The sequence below is a fragment of the Salvelinus fontinalis genome, chromosome 28 (genome assembly GCF_029448725.1).
Source record: "Salvelinus fontinalis isolate EN_2023a chromosome 28, ASM2944872v1, whole genome shotgun sequence".
NCBI classification, from domain to species: domain Eukaryota; kingdom Metazoa; phylum Chordata; class Actinopteri; order Salmoniformes; family Salmonidae; genus Salvelinus; species Salvelinus fontinalis.
In genome coordinates this window covers 6,401,387-6,425,167 of record NC_074692.1, presented here as the reverse complement: position 1 = coordinate 6,425,167, position 23,781 = coordinate 6,401,387, and the positions used below count along the sequence as shown (strand labels likewise).

Genomic DNA, 23,781 nt, shown 5'->3' with positions numbered 1-23,781 from the left:
TGTTTTAAACAACAAAGTCTTGTCAGTTTCCTGGTTTGTGGAATTAGAGCTTTGGCATCTTGAGAGTCCATTCCGATAGTTTACTTACGTCTGACGGTTTGCCCCAAAATGGCAGTGGAGAAACGATTACATTGAAGGGCTTGTCCCAAAGGGGAGAGGGTTATGGGGGTGTCAGAAGATGATCTACTGCGCTACACAAAAGGAAACAGCACACAGACTGTACCATGACCAGGGTTTTACAGGCCCTATTAGTGCTCTCAGTATAGAGATTGAGCAATGCGTTCTCAGAGATGCTGAGTATGTAGAGTTGAGTGGATTACGCGTTGGCGCGCACTGAGTGAATCACTCAGGTGAATCTCTCGCTTGTTGATGGGGAGAAACGGGAAACAGGAGCAAATCAATGAGAACCAGAGGAATACTGGACTGCAGAGAAATGGCATAAAGACGTACCAAAAAAAAAGTATAAAATACAACGATTGGCTCATTCACTAACAAATACACAAAAGATTTCCATTCCCATCGCTTGAGAATAATTCAAATCCTTATGTGGTGAAAAGTAAATTAGCTAACTAAATATACCAACTTTCTTTTCCTTAACACAGTTATCATAATGGCACAGTTGTAACTTCAGGTTGTAAACTAACAGTCTTTCCTGTCTATTTCAAATTGCACCCACCCTGTCCCTTCTATATCAACTCAGACTTTATTACCAGGGATAGTGGCAGCTATGGACGCCTTGTATTGAAAGTGGCAACTCCAGAGTTGGGACATTGTAGGTTACGTTTGTTGTAGAGCTGCTTTGTGACACTGGTAGAGAACTGGTGTCTGCGGTGGCTGGGTACCTGTTGGGGTGGGACGACGGCAACATGAACTGGAAGTCTACGGCACACGTCCCGTCCTGCAACTGGTGATGCTGGAGGCTGTTCAGCTCGTAAGCAATGTAGCCCCTTCGCACGTACACCTATAGGTAGGGGAACACGGTAGGCAAACATTTTAGCTCAAATCTACATCAGGACGAAGCCATGTCAGGTTTATATGCTGTTCACTTTGCTCACCTCCAAGGCAGCCATGCACACCACCCGGTTAGTGTGGTAGAAGAAATTGGGCAAGACGTCAAAAATGGAGGTCTCAGACAGGATGAGTTTCTGCCGAGGAGTAAAGACATATTATCCTTCAGATCTTATGGAAGTATAACAAACAAAAAAATGCTGTTTTGGAAAAATCGTGACGCTCACCTTCAGGTTCTCTGGGCAGAACTGGTGTCCATACATGTCGATGGCAGACAGAAAGATGGACTCCACCTGGTTGTGCCTCAGTTCATAAGAGGGCAGATGGGAAGCGATCAAAACCTGCAAAATACACACTTGTCCATCAATATTCAGAATGTTGTTTTGAAGCTACTAAACTACAATATGTAGTGCCCATCTAAGTCAATAACATCTACCATCTTACCAGACTGACTGGGGGTCTTAGAATGTCGAAGAACGGTACACTCCGCTGTGCCAAAACATCATTCAGTACAAACGGTTGCGAAACGTACCTGTCTGGCACGCAGTGCCACCTTTGAGTTCTCCATCTTGTTGAGCTGTGTGAGCTCGTTCAGGATGACCATCAGCTCGTCTGCTAGGGTGGGGTCCCGCCCACACAGCTGATCCTAAACGTCACCAGGGTACACACAGCACACTCCCTATTAGCATTGGTGAGTCTTGAAACATGTCCCCGTCACCATCAATTGCCGATGAAGGGAAACTGCAGTGTTAACACTGAAAAAAATTACACTATTCATTATCCAGTGACAAAATCAATGCGAGAAGCAGCTTGCAGGTTGCGTTGGTTGACCCCTCCAAAAAAGCAAAAACATTAGCGCAATGCAGTTTCCTTTTTATTAAATTTATGTTTAATCTTCATTTCATTGTTATTCATCAAGTGGACACGAAGCTGTGGGTGTTTAGCTGAGTGAGAGAGAGAGTAGCCTTACGATGAGTATGGTGACCAGGATGTTCTTCTTGGAGACCTGAGCGTGAGAAAAGATGCTCTCCAGCACAGGGGTCATGTCAGGCTTGTACTGCTCCCTCAGGTTGATCACACACTTGTCGTAGTGAGCTGTTCACAAAAAGAAAAAAAAAAATGTGGTCATACAATGCATCACCGCGATATAAAATAAGTCATAAACAGCAGGATATTGTCTCGATTATATCCACAGTGACACACCAAATCACCTTGCTGGAACTGCATCTCCACCTGCAGGTAACACTTGAGCAGATCCAGCACCACAGACTTCATGTATCCTCGGATTCCACTGCGGTACCTGCGGCAAATTCATCCACCCACTATTACAATCCAAATCCAACATCCTATCTGAAGTCGTACATGTCATGGAGGGATGATTCAGATAATGAAATAAGAGAAGTGGGACCTCTGCACCAGCTGGACGATACTCTGAGTGTTCATGAAGAACACTTCCCGGTCGGCCTTCTTCTGAAGGGTGGCTGCGTGGCTGTCCAAGATACAGGCAATCTGAAATGGATGGGAAACCAATTCACCAAGTGTACTGTAGAGCAGACCTGGGTTCAGATCAGGGGTTGGAACCAAACTTATTTTCCAATCGTTTCGTTCCACTGTTCTGACCAGCATAACAAAGTCCTGAACCGGTTTGAACCAGAAAAAAGGGTACCCGTTTATATTGTTCCTTTAACTACAAAAAGCAACAGTTTTTACATTTTGCGCATTAAATTACTCCACCAATCAGTGGAGATAGAAAACTGCTCTATAGACCGGGAAAGCTAGTTGTTTACATGCTTGACTCATATAGACAAGTGCTGGGCGTGAGATGCGACTGAAATTCTGCAGGGTGGGGAGAGAGCGAAAGAGACGGGCGGGCACGGAGGAGGCTTGGCTTGAAGCGCTGAGCATCCCGATATGACTTGCATTATAATGCGTTTAGGATATTAGCAGTAGGCCGAACATTACTTCACTGAATTCCATAATTATTTATATACTACTAGATTCCTATATACTAGTGGCTAATATGGAGGAACTTTGTTCCCAGTTCTGTTTTTGTTCTTCAAAAAAATAGTTATTTTCCAGTTTTCGGTTCTGTTTCCTGAACCGGTTCCAACCCCTGATTAAAATACACACCATTAGAAAAGTTTCAGATACTTTGAGCGTTAGCTATAGCTTAAGGCTAAGTCACCCACCCTCTGGCTGGGGAACTGGCAGAGCACCGAGGTGATGTTGCTGGCGTACTGGGCCATGACCTTGCGGATGGCCTTCTCGACGCTGGGCGGGATGCGGCTGGCCACGCTGGTCATTAACTCCTGGAGCTCCAGCAGGGGCAGCGAGGGGTCCCGCAGGGTCTTCATCAGGGTGTCTACCCACTGCTTCACCTGCAGGCATGAGGGCGAGGGGACATGCTGCCATCACACCCCCCAATATCACACCCCCGTCCCACAGCTTGACCGACATCCCTATTCAACACTGTGCACAAGGCATGCCATTCTATTGCCTGCGTTCCATACACGTCTATATAGAAATCATCCAAGAATGATGTGGTTTCAGAGAACTTAAAGCACTTTTGGCATGTTGTGAGATCTGATCGTCTGCTAATAACGACGAACTGGAATAACGCAGTAAGCCACTGTATTGGTACGCGCTGCACAGCTGCAGTGGGTGGAGGCCCTCACCTTGTTGCTGAAGTAGGGCTCGGTGAGGCAGTAGCCAGCCATGACCTTCACCAGGTTCTCCAGGACCATGTGGAAGATCTGGTGGAGCTTCTCCCCCACGATGGGCAGCGGCTGCTGGGTCGGGAAGGAGGCCGTGTTCAGCTCCACCTAGGAGATGCACAGGAAGACAGGGTTCGGATAAAAACAGCCTCCAAATGTGGACCTGACCACCAAGCCACCCTGCGATTGACTGACCGAAGGCGTGCGATTTACATGACGTATGTTTTAAACGTATAGCATGATGTATAACATGATATTTCCTAAAAAGGCTGCCTCCTTTAATAGCTGTATTAAAGGCTGCGTCCGAAATGGCACCCTGTTCCCTATATAGGCTAAGTGCAGTATATAGGGGATAGGTTGCCATTTCAGACGCAGCCAGAGTTGTATAGAAGTTGGTGAATGGGCGACTTGCTGGTTGGATGTTGCTGGGATCATCCAGGTCCAATCTGGCCACCACACAGCCGGGCTCCAGCACCGCCCCGTGCCTCTTCACATAGTGGACACAGCCCGACACCACCACCGTCAGCGTCATCACCATCTTCATCACCTGCAACCATAACGCAGAAGTCAGTCCATGTGCTCACACACACACACTACCAATCTAATGAGGATCTAAATTGTCATCCCCAAACTGGTAAACATACAGTATGTTCTCATGGAACCCTCTATTCACCTCGATCTCCGCATACGAGTTCCCGGCGCAGATATGACCTCCATCTTCCACTAGGTATTGCAGGAGTTTACCAGCAGAGGACGACCTCAGCACCGTGGGGTCCCTCTCCTTCTCAAACACACACGTCTTGTTGCCAACAGTGATCCGGTAGCTAGAGGGTTACAAACGCATACGTTCATGACGGAGCATCAACTCCCAAGTGAGACAAATTATGACCGTTTAGAAAGTATCGACTTAATGGCCAGTCCATCCATCCGCTCAGATTTGAGATGGACAGGAAGTCTCACCTGTCCACTTCCTCCTTCATGTAGGTGGTGTAGCTGCTGCCGTTGTAGGAGAGGAGGAGCCCGCCGTCGCTTAGCCGGTGGACGTCGATCTCGATGTCCGAGCCGTTCATGATGATGACGTACGTAGTTGGGGACTGGCGAGCTACCTGTCAGTCATAAAACATAGTTGGGGTTGAATTGGTTGATAACTTCCTCTTAAGACACATTTTCACTTAGTCATGCACTGATGTCAATGGGCGACTAAGTGAAACCTTGACTGGTTAGGATTTGTCCCTGAGAGAATGAGGAAGTTCAGTCATGACAGAGAATGAGAGAGGTATAATATCAGGTCCTCCTACCTTGAGGCAGTATTTGACCCCCTCGTAGATCAGGTCCACATCAACAGTATTCAGCAGACTGGCTGCAGGTAGCACCTGGCCTCTACAAGAAGACATTTCACATACTGGATTTAGAAAAGTACATAGAACAAGCATTACAGTAATAAGACAGGATAGGGAGACAGAGAGTCTCTTGCTGCTTACAGAGGTGTTCGCTCCCCCCCAAGGATTTAAAAGCATAGGATTGGTGTAAGAAATATGGTAGATAGAAGATCTAACTAGCTGAAGGACTAAAAACAAAAAAAGATAACCATTTTAAAAACACACTGTGTGTAAAATACGTACAGTTGAAGTCGGACGTTTACATACACTTAGGTTGGAGTCATTAAAACTCGTTTTTCAACCACTCCACAAATTTCTTGTTAACAAACTATGGTTTTGACAAGTCGGTTATGACATCTACTTTGTGCATGACACGTAATTTTCCCAACAATTGTTTACAGACAGATTCTTTCACTTACAATTCACTGTATCACAATTCTAGTGGGTCAGAAGTTTACATACACCAAGTTCACTGTGCCTTTAAACAGCTTGGAAAATTCCAGAAAATGATGTCATGGCTTTAGAAGCTTCTGATAGGCTAATTGACATCATTTGTGAAAAACAAGTTTTAATGACTCCAACCTAAGTGTGTGTAAACTTCCGACTTCAACTGTACATATTTTACGGACACGGTATATTTTAAAATGGTTCTCTTTTTTGTTTTAGTCCTTCAGCTAGTTTTATCAGCCCAGCAGAGGAGTTGATTATGCCCTTCTTACACTCCTCAACATGGTCTATAGACATCTAGAGGGTGCCAAATCCCATGTCAGAGTTCTGTTTGTTGACTTTTCTTCTGCCTGGTTGTGTGGCTGTTGGACTTCCTGAGCCAGAGGTCACAGCGGGTCAAAGTAGGTCCCCACGTGTCAGACATACGCACCACCAACACAGGCTCTCCTCAACGATGTGTTTAGTCCCCACTCCTGTACACTAATAGTTGTACTAGTTCCCACACAAGACCCAAGAGATGTGCGTCGACCTCAGGAAGCGAACAACACCTACCTCTGCAACATCTATCAGATGTATCAGAGGTCAGAATATAGAGATTGTAGAGGAATACAAATATCTGGGTGTCCTCTTGGACAATAAGCTTCAGTGGAGTAAATGTACAGACCTGATCTACAAAAAGAGTCAGACTGTACTTTCTCAAAACGCTGGGATCTTTCAATGTAGACGACTATACGGACTCTGTTTTACAAATCTTTCAATGAGAGGGTTTTAACTTTTTGTATTGTTTGTTGGTTTGGCAATGCCACTGTCAGCCAGAGAAATATGCTGCCACAGTAAGCAAGGTACATGGAGTCAAACAGACAGGCCTGGAGGAGATCTTTAATGCCAGGGCCCTCCGCAAGGCTCACAAAATCATTTTAGACCCAAGCCACCCCCTGTACCTGGACTTTGAACTACTCCCCTCTGGGGGCAGGCACAGGGCACCCCTCAGCAGGAAAAACACAACTAGACAATAATTTGTGCCAGGTGTGATATCCCTCCTAAATAGCTCGGGCTAATGTTCCTATCGACTCAGTAAGGCCAGCAGGCTAGTCTCTTTTTATTGGTATGTAACTGTTATGAAAGTTGTATTGTGAATTTGTTTTGTTATTTAAACGTGTACATGAAACTGCGACAAAACGTCCCCAAGGGGACAATAAAGTCAGTAAAGTAAAGTAGTAGGGATACCTTTCCAGTGAGTGCAGGAAGTCAGACATACTCTTCCTGAAGCTGGCGTCCGCCACGTGTAAAGACCCACAGACAACGCCCAGCATGGTGTCTGGCCTCTCTGCCTTCGGGGGAAAACACGCCACACACAAGCACGTTAGAAGATTTGTTTTTACCAACTGTAGATTTACAGGATTGAAATGGTTAAGATTCACATTCATACTTCACAAGGGTGCTCTCTACCTGAACTTTATCAGCGATGAGATTATCCAGCCAGCCGGTGTCGATGTCGTTGTTCCTGAAGCTCTCGGTCTCCAGCAGCTTGATGAGGTACTCCACCGTGGTCCTGAAGTCCCCCCGGATACACAGCTCCTTCATGGCAACCACCATGTTCCTGCACCACCACACAGTAACCACCACCACTATCACCACCCAGGTACAGTAAGACACCAACACACACCATTAACTCATGCTGCATTCCAAACGGAAACGGGCCTAACCCATACACCCTAGTCGCTCCTGTAGATATGAGGTTTGGAAAAGTCTTACGATAATAGCTTCACCTTGCCTTCTGGTTGGCCGGGTGGAATTGTTGCTTCCACCTATCCAATCCTCTCAGGTCTCCAGGAGTGGCTAGGAAGTAGGGGCTAGGGGTCGATAGAACCATCATCGGAAGCACCGATAGTCTAGTCTACGGCACAACAAGGTAAGGAAAAACTCACGAAATGGCCTCCTCTCGGTTCTCCCCCCAGGAGAAGCAGTGGCCGAACTGGGAATCAGCAAACTCATGCAGACCCCCAGCAGCCCCCACGCTGAAGTAGCCCCACACATTTTTACTGCTGCGGAAATTAAGCTCCTGCACCGTGCCCGAGCTGGGCTTGAAGCCCTGCGAGTTACAAGGAGAGAGGACGGGCAAGTTGTGAGCCTACAGAACCCATGCCATCGCTTGTTTAGAATATGGCCGGCCATGCCTGTAGACTTAAGAATGCACACCTCGTCTGGGTTCTCGCTGGTGATGCGGGCCGCGATGACGTGTCCCCGGGGACTGGGGACACAGTCGGGGGCCTCAAAGTTGATGGTGGTGTCCCCCCAAGGGGTCTCTCCATACAGCACACGAATGTCTTTGATCCTGTGGAGGGGGATCCCCATGGCTATCTACAACAAAGGAAATTGACCCAGTTAGGCCCAACATGGTCGATCCCCAACCAGTCCCTAGGGATTCCAGAACATGGGGCGGCAGCGCAGCCTACTGGTTAGAGCATTGGACTAGTAACTGAAAGGTTGCAAGTTCAAATCCCCGAGCTGACAAGGTACAAATCTGTTGTTCTGCCCCTGAACAAGGCAGTTAACCCACTATTCCTAGGCCGTCATTGAAAATAAGAATTTGTATTTAACTAGGCAAGTCAGTTAAGAAAAAGGTAAAAACATAACATCTCAACCACATTAATATGACATAGCAATTTTACTGAGACTGCGGAAAAATATAACCTGGAATGCGACTATTGACTAAGTCAAAGGACCAGAGATTAAACCCCGAGGCTGTGATAGCCAGGGTGTGACCCCTGACCTCTGGCTGAAGCGTACCTGGAGCTGGGCGGCGGGCAGGTTGACATCTCCGATCATCTCTGTGCATGGGTGTTCCACCTGCAGACGGGGGTTGAGCTCCAGGAAGTGGAAGCTCCCGTCCTCAGAGAAGAGGTACTCCACAGTGCCTGCACTCACGTAGCCCACCATCTTAGCCAGCCGCACTGCATACTGACATGGGGAGGGAGAGAGAGAGGGATCATGTTCATTCGGCACCAAACGAAAGAAAACAGACTGAAACAGGGATAGGCATTCCAGTGTGAAACATTTTCCATTGCATGCCCTAACACTTTTACTGTTCAAATGGAATATTGAATTGGAAATGACAGAGAAAAGTATCTAAATGTCAAAGTGGAAAATTTAAAGATGAGGAAAGCCCCTCTGTGTCTCACCTGCTCCATGTGCTCGAAGGTGGTGGAAGATGCTATGGTGGCCGGGGCCTCCTCAATGATCTTCTGATGTCTCCGCTGGATGGAGCAGTCTCTGCCAAACAGGGAGATGGCATTGCCGTACTGGTCGGCGAGAATCTGGACCTCCAGGTGACGGGCATGCTGGGCCAGCTGCATGACGAAGATGGGCGAGCCGGGCACCTCCGCCTGCACCTGAGGATGGGGATCAGTCACATGATTGTTGTTAGATAATTTACTAAGTTCAACCACACAAGCAGATACGCTGCGTTAAACATTGTCGAAGGCAACACCAAGTCGCACAATTCATTTCCTGATTGTGGTCACGGGACACTACATCCCCCAGCAGCAATGAGAATCAGCATACAGGTGTGTGGTGTAACAGTGCGACGACACAAACCTGTCTGAAGAAGCTGGCAAAGTCCTCAGCGTTGTCCACCTTCCGGATACCCTTGCCCCCTCCGCCTTCTGACGCTTTTATCACCACCGGGTAGCCAATTCTTTCTGCTCCCTTTAAAGGAGAAAGCACATTGAAAATGAAAGAATATTCAGCAACCCTATCCTTAAAATCTAATTTTACTGTATAAAACCAACGCATTTCTTCTTCAGTTTGCTCCACTGTTCATGAACCTTGGTTTGTAACCGAATAGCGGCCGTATTTCATTTTCTCTGGGAAAAGTACTTTGAAATAGTGTTTTAGACATCTTTTTAAAAATTGCATTATTTCATACAAAGGGAATGCCTAGAAAAGGTTGTCTCTGTGGTTTCAGTGTTAGTGAGGCGGGTGATGGCGTGGAGCTGCTTACCGCCAGCCCATCGTCAACGTCACGCACGCAGCCGTGCACGTAGACCTCTGGAGGGACGCTAATCACGTGGCCCAGCCTCTGGTCGTCCTCTGTCCAGTCTACTCTCAGACCTACAGCACAGGCAGGAGAAAAATATATATTTAACCTTTATTTAACTAGGCAAGTCAGTAAAGAACAAATTCTTATTTACAATGACGGCCTACTCCGGCCAAACCCGGATGACGCTGGGCCAATTATGCGCCGCCCTATGGAACTCCCAATCACGGCCTGATATGATACAACACGAGACCTCGCATTATTCAAATACACTAATGACAGCGATAAACAATAGGCTGTGTAGGCACATTAGAATAATCTTCAATACCATGTAACCACGCTGCAACACAAATTTCAAATGCAGCCGCCCACCCCCCACGTCAACGCCGTCTAACCAGGAAGGACACCTTCTCCCAATCCGCATTTCCCAATCTACAAATTAAAACACCAAGATGGTGACGGTTTGAACAATCTCCAAAATCATAGAATTAGGAAATAGAATGGAAATGAATCTTCTTATGATGGGATAAAAGGTCAGCCATTTTGGTCAGGGAGTTGGTCAACCATGGTTTGCCAGTGCTGTGATAAGACATAGTAAAATATTGAATTTGAAGAATTTATTTGCTAGCTAGCCAGACAACTTTATTGAAACTATTCTGGAATAATTGCTCTAACTGCCAATATTCCATTCAAACAATGCAGTCAACCCACAGCCATACACTGGTTGAAAACAGCTGATGATAGACAAGTTGTAAATGCAACAAGTACTGACATTGTATCACATAATAGCACTCACAGCTGTCCAAGAAACCAAAAATGTCGACATGCATGGCTGTTTACATACAGTGCCTTCGGAAAGTATTCAGACCCCTTGACTTTTTCCACATTTTGTTACGTTACAGCCTTATTCTAAAATGGATAAAATAAATATAGTCAGCATTCTACACACAATGCCCCATAATGACAAAGCAAAAACAGGTTTAGAAATGTTTACAAATTTATAAAACACAGAAATACCTTATTTACATAAGTATTTAGACCCTTTGCTATGAGACTCGAAATTGAGCTCAGGTGCATCCTGTTTCCATTGATCATCCTTGAGATGTTTCTACAACATGATTGGAGTTCACCTGTGGTAAATACTATTGATTGGACATGATTTGGAAAGGCACACACTGGTTTATATAAGGTCCCACAGTTGACAGTGCATGTCAGAGCAAAAACCAAGCCATGAGGTCGAAGGAATTGTTCATAGAGCTCCGGGACAGGATTGTGTCGAGGCACAGATCTGGGGAAGGGTTCCAAAAAATGTCTGCAGTATTGAAGGTCCCCAAGAACACAGCGGCTTCCATCATTCTTAAATGGACGAAGTTTGGAACCACCAAGACTCTTCCTAGAGCTGGCCGCTTGGCCAAACTGAGCAATCGGGGGAGAAGGGCCTTGGTCAGGGAGGTGACCAAGAACAAGATGATCACTTTGACAGAGCTCTAGAGTTCATCTATGGAGATGAGAAAACCTTCCAAAAGGACCACCATCTCCACAGCACTCCACCAATCAGGCCTTTATGGTAGAGTGTCCAGACGGAAGCCACTCCTCAGTAAAAAGACTCTCAGACCATGAGAAACAAGAATCTCTGGCCCGATGAAACAAAGATTGAGCTCTTTGGCCTGAAACCTGGCACCATTACTACAGTGAAGCATGGTGGTGGCAGCATCATGCTGTGGGGATGTTTTTCAGAGGCAGGGACTGGAGACTAAACAGGATCGAGGCAAAGGTGAACGGAGCAGAGAGGTCCTTGATGAAAACCGTCTCCAGAGCGCTCAGGACAGACTGGGGCGAAGGCTCACCTTCCAACAGGACAATGACCCTAAGCACACAGCCAAGACAACGCAGGAGTGGCTTCGGGACAAGCCTCTGCATGTCTTTGAGTGGCCCAGCCAGAGCCCGGACTTGAACCCGATCAAACATCTCTGGACAGACCTGAAAATAGCTGTGCAGCAACGCCCACCATCGAACATGACAGAGCTAGAGAGGATCTGCAATACAGGTGTGCCAAGCTTGTAGCGTCATACCCCCAGAAGACTCTATGCTGTAATTGCTGCCAAAAGGTGTTCCACAAAGTACAGAGTAAAGGGTCTGAATAATAATGTAATTTCAGTTTTTATTTCTACTAAATTAGCAAAAATGTCTAAAAACCCGTTTTTGCTTTGTCATTATGGGGTATTGTGTGTAGATTGATGAGGGGGGGAAACAATTTAATCATTTTTAGAATAAGGCTGTAACGTAACAAAATGTGGAAAAAGTCAATGGGTCTGAATACTTTCCGAAGGCACTCTTTTAGAGCCTATTTATACAGACAATTTGTATAAAACCTGTATTAATTGAATTTATAATTATGACAATATTTTAGGTTGACAATAATTCTATTACACAATTTCTGATATATCATATATGTCTTATTTTTCTGCGTAAGTAAAATCAGGATTATGCCTCTACTGCCATTCATTCCAATCAGACAGGTTTATATTTCTCCCGGACCAATATGGCTGCCATTTTCCCCCATTCTGGAACTTTGAGGGTTGATGGCATAGCCACTAGTAATTGAACAGGATATCTATGGGAGGCTCCCCATTCTACTTCAATGGCTTCAACTCATTCCCCTCATTCAAATTGAGATTAGACTGCTGCCACATTGGCCACAGTTGGATAAAGGCGGCAGCAGCAAAAAAAAAACTTCACGTTTTGCACAACAAAGAGATGCGCAGAGTGTAGGCCTTGGAATTCAGCAAAGGACCAGGCTACAGCCGAAAGGCACTGAGGCTAGTGTACTTACAAAAGCTTAAATCTTAAATTCTATTTTTCCAAAGGAAACAGAGGCTGTATTTACACAGGCAGCCCAATTCTGATATTTATTCCACTAATTGGTCTTTTGACCAATCACATCAGCTCTTTTTCAGTAATTCACATTATTTTATAGTTCCAGGGAGGGGTTTGACTGTCTACTTGCCCTCTGATTGGCCAAGTTTCAGTTCAGTCCAAGTGTAAAAGAAGGTGTGGCTGAGTTAGGTTCTGCTCATAACAAATGTCAATAAATGTCTGTACCTTCTTGGTGCAGTCACAAAACCTGTTATCTGATGATTCTGTGTAATGATCATTGAACTGCAAAATGTATTCCTATTGCTAAAATATTAGCTTAGATGATGTACCACAGACAAGCCATTCTTTCCCAACTCCTTTCAATTCCGGGCCTCGTAAAAACTTGACAGTCCCTTACAACAATTAGTCGCAATACTGTATGTTAGGAGTATTATGTAATAGGGGATAAGGAATGTGGCAGGGTTGTCTGGGGGTAAGGGTGCAGGCAGAGGGGTACATCACCTGATCCACTCCAGGGCAGGGTGGGGATGTCTGCGCTCTGGGCCACGATGGAGGAGGCCACCTTATCTCCCAGAGCCCACATGGCCTTACTGGGCGGCCCTGAGACACACCAACAAAAAACAACAACGATATCTACATCGCAATGAATGGCGCTTGTGTTGTAATGTCATTAAACCTGAAATGACTAATGGGAAATCATTACAATCCAAAAATCCACAAACGGCTTAATGCTGGGCTGTACCTAAGAAAGAGATTCCATTCTTGTCCAAGAGCTCAGGTAGTTTGGGGTTCTCAGAGGCGTGACCCCACCCGGCCCAGACCCCCTATGAACAACAGAAAAAAGCAGAGATCAGAGTCTGAGCCATAAAAATAGAATTACTTGATAAGACCAAAGCCCTAAGAACATGGGAATTTGACTGGAACACTCATGGCCGCCGATCCACTTATCATAGAACATTGTGACTTGATTTAGGATTGGGAATGTCTCTGTGGGTGAGAGTGGAGGAACACAGTCTGACCTGTACAGGAATCCTCTTGGCGATGTCTACGATCAGCTCTACATTGGCATAGTTGTTGTTGTTGGCTCCGCCTGGGACGGGTACATAGTGGTCCGCCATTTTGATATACTCTATAGAAGAGCCACACACAGACAGTCACACCAGTTATTCCCCCCCCCCCCCCCCCCCCCCCAGAGGTTCCAGGCAAATGATTTAGATATTTCCATGGAGTCATTTAATTAAAATAATTGATGGTGTTTTCCGCTGTAGACTTAATCTCCAGATCTGCTGAGTGGCACAATGAGGAACAACCTTCTGGAGCTGCTGCCGATGACCTGCGAAAACCTGTCTCACTGACCTGCGTTGGCTTTCAGGTCCTCAGGGGTGACCATCACCACAAAACGGATGGTCCTCTCGTTACGGAACATCTCGTAGGACCAGCGGCGAATGGAACGCATACATTTGACTGCTGCTATGCCATTATTAGCTATCAGCACCTTGAGAAAGACAAATAGGTGGAGAGCAAACGTGAAAGGGAGATGGAGAGAGCGAGAGAAAGGAAAAGAGTTTGAGAATAAACGACAATACTCTAGAACAAAGTTGACGCTGTATTTTGGTGGCTTAGTCTGTTGCAGGTAGATTGACGAGGAGTTTAGTAAAAAGTGACAACAATTTTGCGACACTCATCCAAAAGGCCCAGACAGACAGGGACGTCTTACCTTATTTATGACCCGGTTTCCACCGAAGCGGGTGACAAACTCGGCTGGCGAGGCCACTGTGAAGTCTCTCTGCAGCTCCATTTTCCTGTTCTCGCGAACCTTCTTCACCAGGTGTGGGTGAGACATGCTAGGCCTGGAGAAAAACAGACGAGTTGTTGGCGAAGACCACAAATGTGTCAATGCCTCATTTTTTGTCAACATTTCGTGTTGTAACCTACAGTATTTCATTTTGGATCCTAGTACCTACTCAAGCGAAACATCAAGCAACTGGCAATCGCTTATTTCTGTGATGTAACAAAGCGAGGCATGTAAAGTATGTCCTGGTAAAATTGGACGTAGGACTACTAGAATAACATTCCCGTCTAGCGCTAGCAAGTTACAATATGCTATAGTCTACTTTACCGTCCCAGGGCGAAAACCCATTACCGAACTCAGCGACAAAACCTATAACAAGGAGGAAACAACAGCATCGGTAATCGATGGACCATTACAGCAGTCAATTGCAGTCTCTACAGCGGGTAGTAGCTGTGCTGTTTTTTCTCAGGTCACAAGTAAGTGCCTTACCTTCTCTGTAAGCCAACAATCTAGTCAGCTAGGGCAGGGACGACACCAGTATCGCAATATTTTTTTCCATGGCAAAAATGAAAACGCAAAGCAAACTATTTCGTATTTTAAAAACTTGGTGTATGTAAAAGAGTGTGTGCTACAGCTTGGAAAATAAATACATGTGACTCTGGATGACAACAATGTTTGTTTGCAACATTAGGGCTATTTTCCTTAAGAAGTTCAATACGCTTAGTTTTATTTCCTTGCCGCAATACCAACGAGTATCACGATACTGGTATCGTCCCAGCCCTATTGTCAGCCATATCCTACGCAAGGTGTTCAGTCTACCGTGACAAATGTTTAGACTCTGCTACAATCTGACAGTTGACAACACATTGCTAATACTCTTTTACCTACAGAGGTGTCTCAAATAGTGTGGCTCTGGTAATTCCTGCACACTGCAAGTACGCACGCATAAACAAGACTTCTCAGACCACAGAGCCAAGCAAAGGTTAACGTGTTATCAGCAACGATACATATTAAGGACTTGTGTAAGTAGGCTATCTCTCCATCGTGCCAAATCACCAATATCCACATGAACCAAGTTCATATGAAAAAGATGACGGAAACAATGACAACTTAATTAGAATTAACCTGGAAATGGATTTCAAATTCTCAGTTTAACATGATCACGTGATTACTTAAATTAGTAGCCATACTCATTCACAAGATCACTACCGAGAAAGAGCCAACACTCAACAATATAGCCTACCAGGGAAGGGGCAAGAGGAAGTCTAGCACTTCTACTGAACAGGCCATTTGATAAAGCAAAAATAGTGCTTAGGGAGGAATTTCACGTCGTCAGACCCTATTCCAGTTAAGTGAGTTAAAGTGGGTATACATGACATGTGTGTCCTCTTATGTCAATGTTGTAACCTAGTACCTACTCAAGCGAAACATCAAGCAACTGGCACTCACAAATGTCTGTTTTATGACAAATCTACGCATGTAAAGTATGTTTCGGTAAAGTAGGACATAAGACTACTAGAAGAACATTCCCGTCCAGCGCTAGCAATTTACAATATGCTACAGCCTACTTTGCTGTCCCAAGGGGAAAACCCATCATCGGACTCTGCGACAACCCATACCAAGGAGAAGGAAACGGCGGCGACAATGTTAAAATCGATGGACCATTGCAGCAGTCAAACAAAGTTTAGTCTCTACGTAGGGTAGCAGCTGTGCTATTGTTGCTCAGGTCACAAGTTCCTTACCTTCTCTGTAAGCCAAATATCTCGTCAGCCATATTTTACATAGGTGTTCAGCCTACCTAGATAGACGAATGTTCCAACTCGGCTACAATCAGACAGATGTCAATAAAACTAAGTGCCAATCCTCTCTGTTACCTTCAGGAGGTGCGTCAGAGATAGTGTGGCTCTGGTAGTCACAGCACGTATGAACAAGACTTCACAGACCACAGAGCCAATTAAGGGTTAACGTGTAATCAGCAAAAATACATAGCCTAGTTACACACGCAAGCCCTGGCAGGTAATTTTACAATCTCTCCATTGTGCCAGACCACCAATAATATTAATATGAACCAAGTTCATATGAAAAAGTGATGATACAATAACAGGGTTCAACATGATCACGTGGTGACTTAATAAGTAGCCAGACTCATTCAGGAACTCTGCCCACTTCATTAAACTGACAAGACATAAAACGATAAGAAGTTCACTGAACAATATAGCATACCAGGGAAGGGTTAAGAGAACCTGCCACTTCCACCATTCCAGTGAAGATTCTAGTGACTCAATTATGGATCACTGAGGAAAACAATGTCAAGACCAGAAAGAAATCTGTACTCAGCAGTCTCCTCAATCAAATGAGATTTTAAGCTATAGCTAGGCCTAGGGAAATCAAATATCAGGGACAGTTCACCCAAATTACAAAATGTTTAACATTTAAAACACTTAGACTAAATGTTTACAAAATGTCCTACACATTATCTTAAAGTAACGTCATTGAGATACACAATCAGACACTTTGGGATGATTTGGACTTTGTCCAGTGCGTCTTCTCTACAATTCCAGGGCATTGAGAAGGTGGAAGTGTGACCAAGAGGAGGAGACGACAACTGTAAACTCTGCCATAGAGAACTCTTCTGGATTCATACTTTAGGCACCCTACAACCGTGAGGACTTAATGAGGATTTTGATATGAGGGTCATGTTGTAATTCCTATCATCTTAGCTTCACACACACCGCCTCCCTGGTATTAGAGTGTCCTGTATTCATGACAGCCCTAATGGCCTGCTACTTAAACCCAGAAGTATCAGGCCACTAGACGGTTTTCTGCTTTATTGTCCTCTCTGAAAGTATGGGTTCCTTAAACGAACACCACATTCCCTGTGTACATGTGTTTTGTTCTAGTAGAAATACATCCATAACGTTCCGTTCTATCCTGTATTTCTATCGAATGGCCGTTTCGGGTACTTTATATTACCACAGGTGTCTGCTATTACCTCTGGCTCGCTGCGTGGCCTAATCTGTCCCACAGTTGTTTGTGGAGATATGCTCTGATCAAGGTCGACTGATCCAAAGCTCAGCTAGAATGAATTGCTGTTACGTCGGATGATTTTGGACAACATATTTAAAACATTCTATTTCAGCCCTCAGGCAATCAGCCCAGCAGAACTTCTGAAAGACATTACATGTGCCTAAATAACAAGTGCGCGTGCAGTTTAAGTCACAATCCTGGCATTGCCAATGAGTGAAATGTTGACAAACATCACTGTAATGACACGGGGTAGTGTTCACTAGGCGCCACATCTCATTCTTCCTCCATCCAATCCAAAATGATCTGGAGGATGGAAAAGCCTGGCATTGCAATGCCATTGCTTGGCTTGCAAAAGTTCTATTTTAGTGAGGGATGAAATGGGGGGGATATTCTGTTATTAGACTATAGCACTGTAGGTTTGCAGGAATTCAAGCCAGAAGTCAAGAGACACTTCGGGGGCTTCATATTCCTGTGATGAAAGTGCACTTGTCAAGCTCCAGACATTCTGTTTGGCTAGTTTTGCAACTCAGAGCCTACATCTGTCTAATAATGGACAATTACACAATAAGAGTGACGCTGAGACATTTCACTTTAAAATATGCCAAGCAAAAACTTGATGGCAAAGTTTTTTAAAAACATACACCTATTTGCAGAAGTCTTCTTGTAACAATTGACACAACATTTTACTAAAACACATTTACTTGAGGAATAGTGCAGATACAAAGTTCAGTAACAGAATGACAGCAAAATCTCCCACAGTTTGAGACCAGGGCAGCAGCCGACAAGGTAAAAAAATTACAATTTTGCGCGATCTGACCTTGAGCAGGGCACTTAACCCTAATTGCTCCAGGGTCGCCGTCAATAATGGCTGATGCCTGGCGTGACCCCACTCTCCGAGGGTCTCAGGAGGAGTTAGGAATTGCAAAAAAACATTTCTATTTCACACCTCACACTTGTACAGGGAAACAGGATAACAATTAAGATTCAAAGATGTCTGCAGAAACAATGGGAAACATTTACTTTGTCTACTGTTCCGCAAAAATAGTTCCCTTCTTCCATTTTGGCTTTTTAGATGTGGTTACCCCAATTCAACCGGTGAAAACATTGCTACTGCAACATGTTAAACCTGGGGTGCCAAACTCATTCCATGGAGGGCCTAGTGTCTGCTGGTTTTAGTTTTTTTCTTTTCAATTAAGACAACCAGGTGAGGGGAGTTCCATACTCAAACCCTCCATGGCAGATTGTTTCTGATGTGTGAATAGCGGAGTTAAAATCTGAGACCCAAACAATAAGACCTTCACCAGTCCCTTCCTCTCGGCTGAGCCACAACCTCCCCAGTCCCACAGGCAGAGCAAAACATTCTTCACCCAAAGACTCACATGGAACAGAACACTGCAGTCTGTGTGTGTGTCTGTTTAGACGTGTTTAACAATCTTGTCTGATATCTCGCTCACACACACACACACACAGTGGGTGCATCAATTATCATTAAAGTTAAATACAAGTTGTCCCTTCACGAACCACCAAACTAAAGCTTATCATAACCTTCTAGCACATTGTAAACAAAGAGTTGGAAGGCTAATTCTTTCATGTAGCAATTTTGCAAACTGACTGAAATTGCCAAACCATTGTTGTGTAAGCCTACACAGTAGCATGATGTCAGTCAGTGCTATTCATAGGCCTATGCTACTTCTTAATATTAGGAAAAACAAAAGGCTCTATTTACTAAAAAAAAACAAAAAAAACACGATAAGTTCTCGGTAAGTTCTTACCCTTCTCTTTCAGCTTCACCTCCATGGTAATTCCTGCACAAGTGGCTCAAGTCTACAAACAAGTGTTTAATACTTGGCTCAGAGTGGACTGGGGCAGTCAAAGAACTGAACCTGCGTCAAGTAGACTTAGATAAGCTTAGCTGACCAACTACCCCAGATATCCATCACGATATCACCAAAAAAAGATAAACAATAGCTCCTTGTGGGCTAAACCTAAAGGCCACGTACAGCAAGTCAAATGTATTTGCAGAGAACTTCCAAGGGCGGGATTACGGTTTGTCTAGCTAACATACACTACATTGTCGTGTGGCCCTTGGGACTCAGACCCTGGTTCTCAAGGTCAGTCAAGAGACATGTTCCATTAATAGTGCAGAGACGTGAGGCATGCGACAACAATACAGTTCACTGTCAGCAGCATGCTGTGGTCAGGTGATCACAGGCAGGCTGGTTGTGTGGAGACAGAACACAAGGCAGCAATCATACCACAATGTGGTTGGCAAAGTTTGACTCTGGCCTGGCCAACACTTGGTCTCGCTTGTTGGGCAACAGCGCACTCTACTGTCAGTGAGAGGCTACTGCACTGACAGGTACCCTCACCTCACTAGTCAATGAGATACGAGCTAATTTGCTCAATGGTCCATTTATTTCTTCACACTGGGTTAATGGAGCAGGCACTTGCATTCACCAACACATTCTGAACCAAATACATTTCAGATGTCACCAGACTAGAGAAATTGAGGATGTCTAAACCGGTTCTCTATTATGAAAACAAACTTGAACTAAGAGACAAAACAACATTGCATTGGCCTACCTCATGCCAGGGGAGGTGGTGGTTAATGTTACTGATTGAACTTGCTGTGGGGGGGAGAAGGCGGTTGAGGTTGCTGATGCAGTTTGCCGTACGGTGGAGGCGGTGGCCTCAGAGGAACTCGAACCTGTAGGGGGTTTCATGGTCAAAGGCGGCTCGTCATCTGATGAATTGTCCTCCGATGCCCCCAGGATGAACTTGAGACAGGCTCGTCGAACCTCGGGGCCTGAGCTGAGCTTGGGCCTGGTCGTTCTACTGGGAGGCTGAGGGACGACGAAGGGAGATGGTTGGGTCTGTGTGTACTGCTCTGTCCTCCCCTCTGAAGAGGCCTGAGGAGGCTGGGAACCCCCTGCCCTGGGTATCATGGGTCCCTCAGAGGGGTCAATGTGGGTTTGGGGACTGTTGTCCCCACTGTCTGAGGTAGATGATGCAAGACCCAATGGCGTGGAGTGTTCAACGGGAGCAGGGGTGTGTACAGCTGCGGTGGGTCCATCGGCCGCTTGCATCTCCTCTTGTGCTGCAGCGCTTCCACAGCCAGTCGGAGTTTCCCCACCTTGGTCCAGCATCATCTTGTTCTTAATCCTCCAGAGTAGCCACAATATGAGCAGAAATCCCGAGAGTAGAAGTGGGAGCATTCACAGACATCCTCTTGAAACTGCAAATCCATGAAAAGAGAGAATTAACCTAAGTATGATTCTAATCCAAATGTAGTCACTGTAGCAACAAGGAAATTAATATTGATTCAAAATGAATTATGTGACTGCCTCAGATGTAAGAATTATATCAAGTGAACAAGCAATTGTTACCGTAAGCAAAATACACTACATGACCAAAAGTAAGCGGACACCTGCTCGTTTAACATCTCATTCCAAAATCATGGGTATTAATATGGAGTTAGTCCACCCCTTTGCTGCTATAACAGACTCCACTCTTCTGGGAAGGCTTTCCACTAGATATTGGAACAATGTTGCAGGGACTTGCTTCCATTTAGCCACAAGAGCATTAGTGAGGTCGGGCGATTACACCTGACTCGCAGTCGGCGTTCCAATTCATCCCAAAGGTGTTCGATGGGGTTGAGGTCCAGGCTCTGTGCAGGCCAGTCAAGCGCTTCCACACAGATCTCGACAAACCATTTCTGTATGGACCTCGCTTTGTGCACGGGGGCATTGTCATGCTGAAACAGGAAAGGGCCTTCCCTGAACTGTTGCTACAAAGTTGGAAGCACAGAATCGTAATTGTATGCTGTAGCGTTAACATTTCCCTTCACTGGAACTAAGGGGCATAGCCGAACCATAAAAAAACAGCCCCAGACCATTATTGTGCTGCTCGGCCATGGAAACCCATTTCCTGAAGCTCCCGACAAACAGTTATTGTGCTGACCTTGCGTCCAGAGGCAGTATGGAACTCAAGACTGTTGCAACCGAGGAGACGATTTTTACGTGCTACTCGCTTCAGCACTCGGCGGTCCCGTTCTGTGAGCTTCTGTGGCCTATCACATCGCGTCTGAGCCATTGTTGCTCCTATACCTTTCCACTTCACAATAAGAGCACTTACGAGCAGAACTTTTACAAACTGACTTGTTGGAGAGGTGGCATCCTACGACCGTGCCACGTTGAAAGTCACTGAGCTCTTCAGTAAGGCCATTCTACGGGCAATGTTTGTCTATGGAGATTCCATTACTGTCTGCTCGATTTTATACACCTGTCAGCAACGGGTATGGCTGAAATAGCCGAATCCACTAATTTTAAGGGGTGTCCACATAGTGTACCTAGTAGTGTACCTACATTGTATATCTGATTTTCTACAACGTACACTATCTGAATAGATAAGCCTTTCTCTCAATGCTTTACCAACACTATACAGAGAACTGACTATGTGGAGGTTGCCCCAACCACTGATCAAGGGTCAGTTATCTTCTTAGGTCTTTATCCTGCTAATTGTCAAGGTCGGGGAATAACGTAATCTGATCCTAGTTCTGTGGTAAAGGGCAACTTCTACCTCATAATGAAAAGGGCCGTCTAAAAGCACTAGACACAAATAGGCGGTAAAAAAACAAGCAGCCAAATATGCTGTCTTGACAGTGCACAAGGTAGCCTGTAAATTACTGTATAACTAACCCAAATGGAATCATTTGCAGAAAAACCTTTTGCAGTGTTTTCGGGGACTAGGCTACATGGTACGGCAGAGCGAGGCAGGCTTTTCCTTCACTACTACCTTGTGACCAGTAAACAACCGATCTCTGGCAGCTGAAGAGAGAGAACCGAGTGGGTTTAATTCACAAGTGGGTTTTATTCACATGAGCACGGCTGACAGCTGTCCTGGTCCCATATGGGGGAAAGGTCAGCAGTGAGGGAATGGAGTGGGGAGGGAGAGGGACAGACAAGTCATGTAAACAACAGTGGTATAGGATGAAGCACAGGACGAAAGGGCCAAATGATACCATGTCACATAAAAATCAGTTAAGCAAGACAACCTTGCTATCCTCCAGTTCATACAAAAAAAGGCATACTCTTCTCTGCCAAGTTTGACCTTCAAAGTGAACAGGCTCCTGACTCAGAATGCTGGAGAATGCTGGAGGGCCATTTCTAATATATCCTTTCCTCTGACATGCTTGAGTAGATTGTTAAGTGCTCAATGCTCTGCTATCTATGTATGACCATGAAATAGTTTAAGTTTATCAAACATCAAATAGACTAGGTCAGAAGTGATACTCATCTCATCACAACAATATTTCAGATAGGGTAGTCTACAAAAGTACTAACGTTAGGTATCTCAGATATTGATTACAGTAGACCATCAATCTCTGTATTTGTTGCAAAAAAAAATTCAGGGCCAATTCTACACAATTTCACAAAAATGTGGATGGATAATCCTGGATCTCAGGCCTAGGCTATATGTCGTATAAAGTTTCAACTCCCCAATGCTAAAATATGCAATATATAGTAAACATTACTAACCAAACTGGGCATTGACTAGTTATATGGAAGCAAGAATAGCCTGGCTAGCTAGCTACACTCTTACAGCGTTTTTGAGAGCCAACTATTGACCGATGACTAAGGTTAGTTCAGTACTGTAGCTAGTTAACTAATTAGTTGTAGGCTTACCTCTACAGTCCATTGCAGCCTTATTGAGCGTGTTGATGCTTACAATTGTTATGTCGACTAGCCCCACGCGTGCAACAGATAAACCGTTTACCGTTTCAGAACCAAACGGAAGCAAAACAGAGAAACTGGAACGACCGAACGAAACAGGGCGGGACCTACCTGAATTTGTCCAATTGAACCTCTCGTTTTTGTTACAAAACGTTTTTCGTTTTGAGTAAACGGTGTAAAGAGTATACATCTTACTGTCTATTATATCTAGCTACATCGCATGCTCACGTTGGCATGATTCATGTATTCGACAAGAGTATATTTATTTCTAGTTAGTGGGCTAACGTAATAAATCTGAGGTTCGGTGTCGCGATTGTTGGCATAGTTACTGAGGGGATTCGATTATCGTTAAGGTCACGGGCCATAGACGGCAACCCGCGGCTCAACATAATCGAATCTGCAACATGTTTAGCTCGCTATGTGGTGTTGTGCTGCTAAAAATAGTTTTGGTTTGTCGCTAAAATAATCCGTTTTTCATTAGTGACTCAATTAAAAACTTGTAGCTATTATGCCAAACAATATTGCCATCAATCAATGATCCTTATTCTAAAGGGGCAGATGTCTGAAGTTGTCTACATCTAGTATTGCCTGGATGAAATGCATGGATTTTGTGAATTGATTTTACTACCTGTATAAAAAACAATGGCCCTACTGTGTGAAAATTATTTTCGGCAGCAGGGCTGCGTTCATTACACAAACACGTAATAGAACAAGGAGTGCTGTACTGAACGACCAGTTGAATAGCAGGGAGGGGTTCGGTTGTGGT

The 23,781-nt window shown here is 44.9% G+C and overlaps 1 protein-coding gene across 11 annotated transcripts in view; it reads right to left on the bottom strand.

Moving 5' to 3' along the window:
* The window catches only part of acacb (acetyl-CoA carboxylase beta), a 41,345-nt gene that overhangs the window by 17,389 nt on the left and 175 nt on the right, over window positions 1-23,781 (bottom strand). For 5 of the 11 annotated variants that reach the window (XM_055886245.1, XM_055886248.1, XM_055886251.1 and 2 more), the window contains exons 1-28: window positions 22,968-23,106; window positions 19,867-20,518; window positions 14,182-14,314; window positions 13,821-13,959; window positions 13,484-13,593; window positions 13,207-13,288; window positions 12,966-13,064; window positions 9,552-9,661; window positions 9,146-9,256; window positions 8,731-8,940; window positions 8,339-8,509; window positions 7,748-7,909; window positions 7,477-7,640; window positions 6,998-7,148; window positions 6,776-6,879; window positions 5,021-5,102; window positions 4,683-4,828; window positions 4,396-4,546; window positions 4,135-4,269; window positions 3,684-3,830; window positions 3,198-3,386; window positions 2,417-2,517; window positions 2,220-2,308; window positions 1,979-2,103; window positions 1,541-1,654; window positions 1,236-1,349; window positions 1,056-1,145; window positions 843-961 (exon numbers count right to left, since the gene is read on the bottom strand). In XM_055886245.1, coding sequence (XP_055742220.1) covers window positions 843-961; window positions 1,056-1,145; window positions 1,236-1,349; window positions 1,541-1,654; window positions 1,979-2,103; window positions 2,220-2,308; window positions 2,417-2,517; window positions 3,198-3,386; window positions 3,684-3,830; window positions 4,135-4,269; window positions 4,396-4,546; window positions 4,683-4,828; window positions 5,021-5,102; window positions 6,776-6,879; window positions 6,998-7,148; window positions 7,477-7,640; window positions 7,748-7,909; window positions 8,339-8,509; window positions 8,731-8,940; window positions 9,146-9,256; window positions 9,552-9,661; window positions 12,966-13,064; window positions 13,207-13,288; window positions 13,484-13,593; window positions 13,821-13,959; window positions 14,182-14,314; window positions 19,867-20,498 — 3,980 coding nt within the window. In that variant the 5' untranslated portion in view covers window positions 20,499-20,518; window positions 22,968-23,106. Of the gene's footprint in view, window positions 1-842; window positions 962-1,055; window positions 1,146-1,235; window positions 1,350-1,540; window positions 1,655-1,978; window positions 2,104-2,219; window positions 2,309-2,416; window positions 2,518-3,197; window positions 3,387-3,683; window positions 3,831-4,134; window positions 4,270-4,395; window positions 4,547-4,682; window positions 4,829-5,020; window positions 5,103-6,775; window positions 6,880-6,997; window positions 7,149-7,476; window positions 7,641-7,747; window positions 7,910-8,338; window positions 8,510-8,730; window positions 8,941-9,145; window positions 9,257-9,551; window positions 9,662-12,965; window positions 13,065-13,206; window positions 13,289-13,483; window positions 13,594-13,820; window positions 13,960-14,181; window positions 14,315-15,998; window positions 16,046-19,055; window positions 19,290-19,866; window positions 20,519-22,967; window positions 23,107-23,126; window positions 23,216-23,781 lie in introns of those variants that run through there. The other 6 variants (XM_055886249.1, XM_055886250.1, XM_055886247.1 and 3 more) reach the window with 5 other exon arrangements.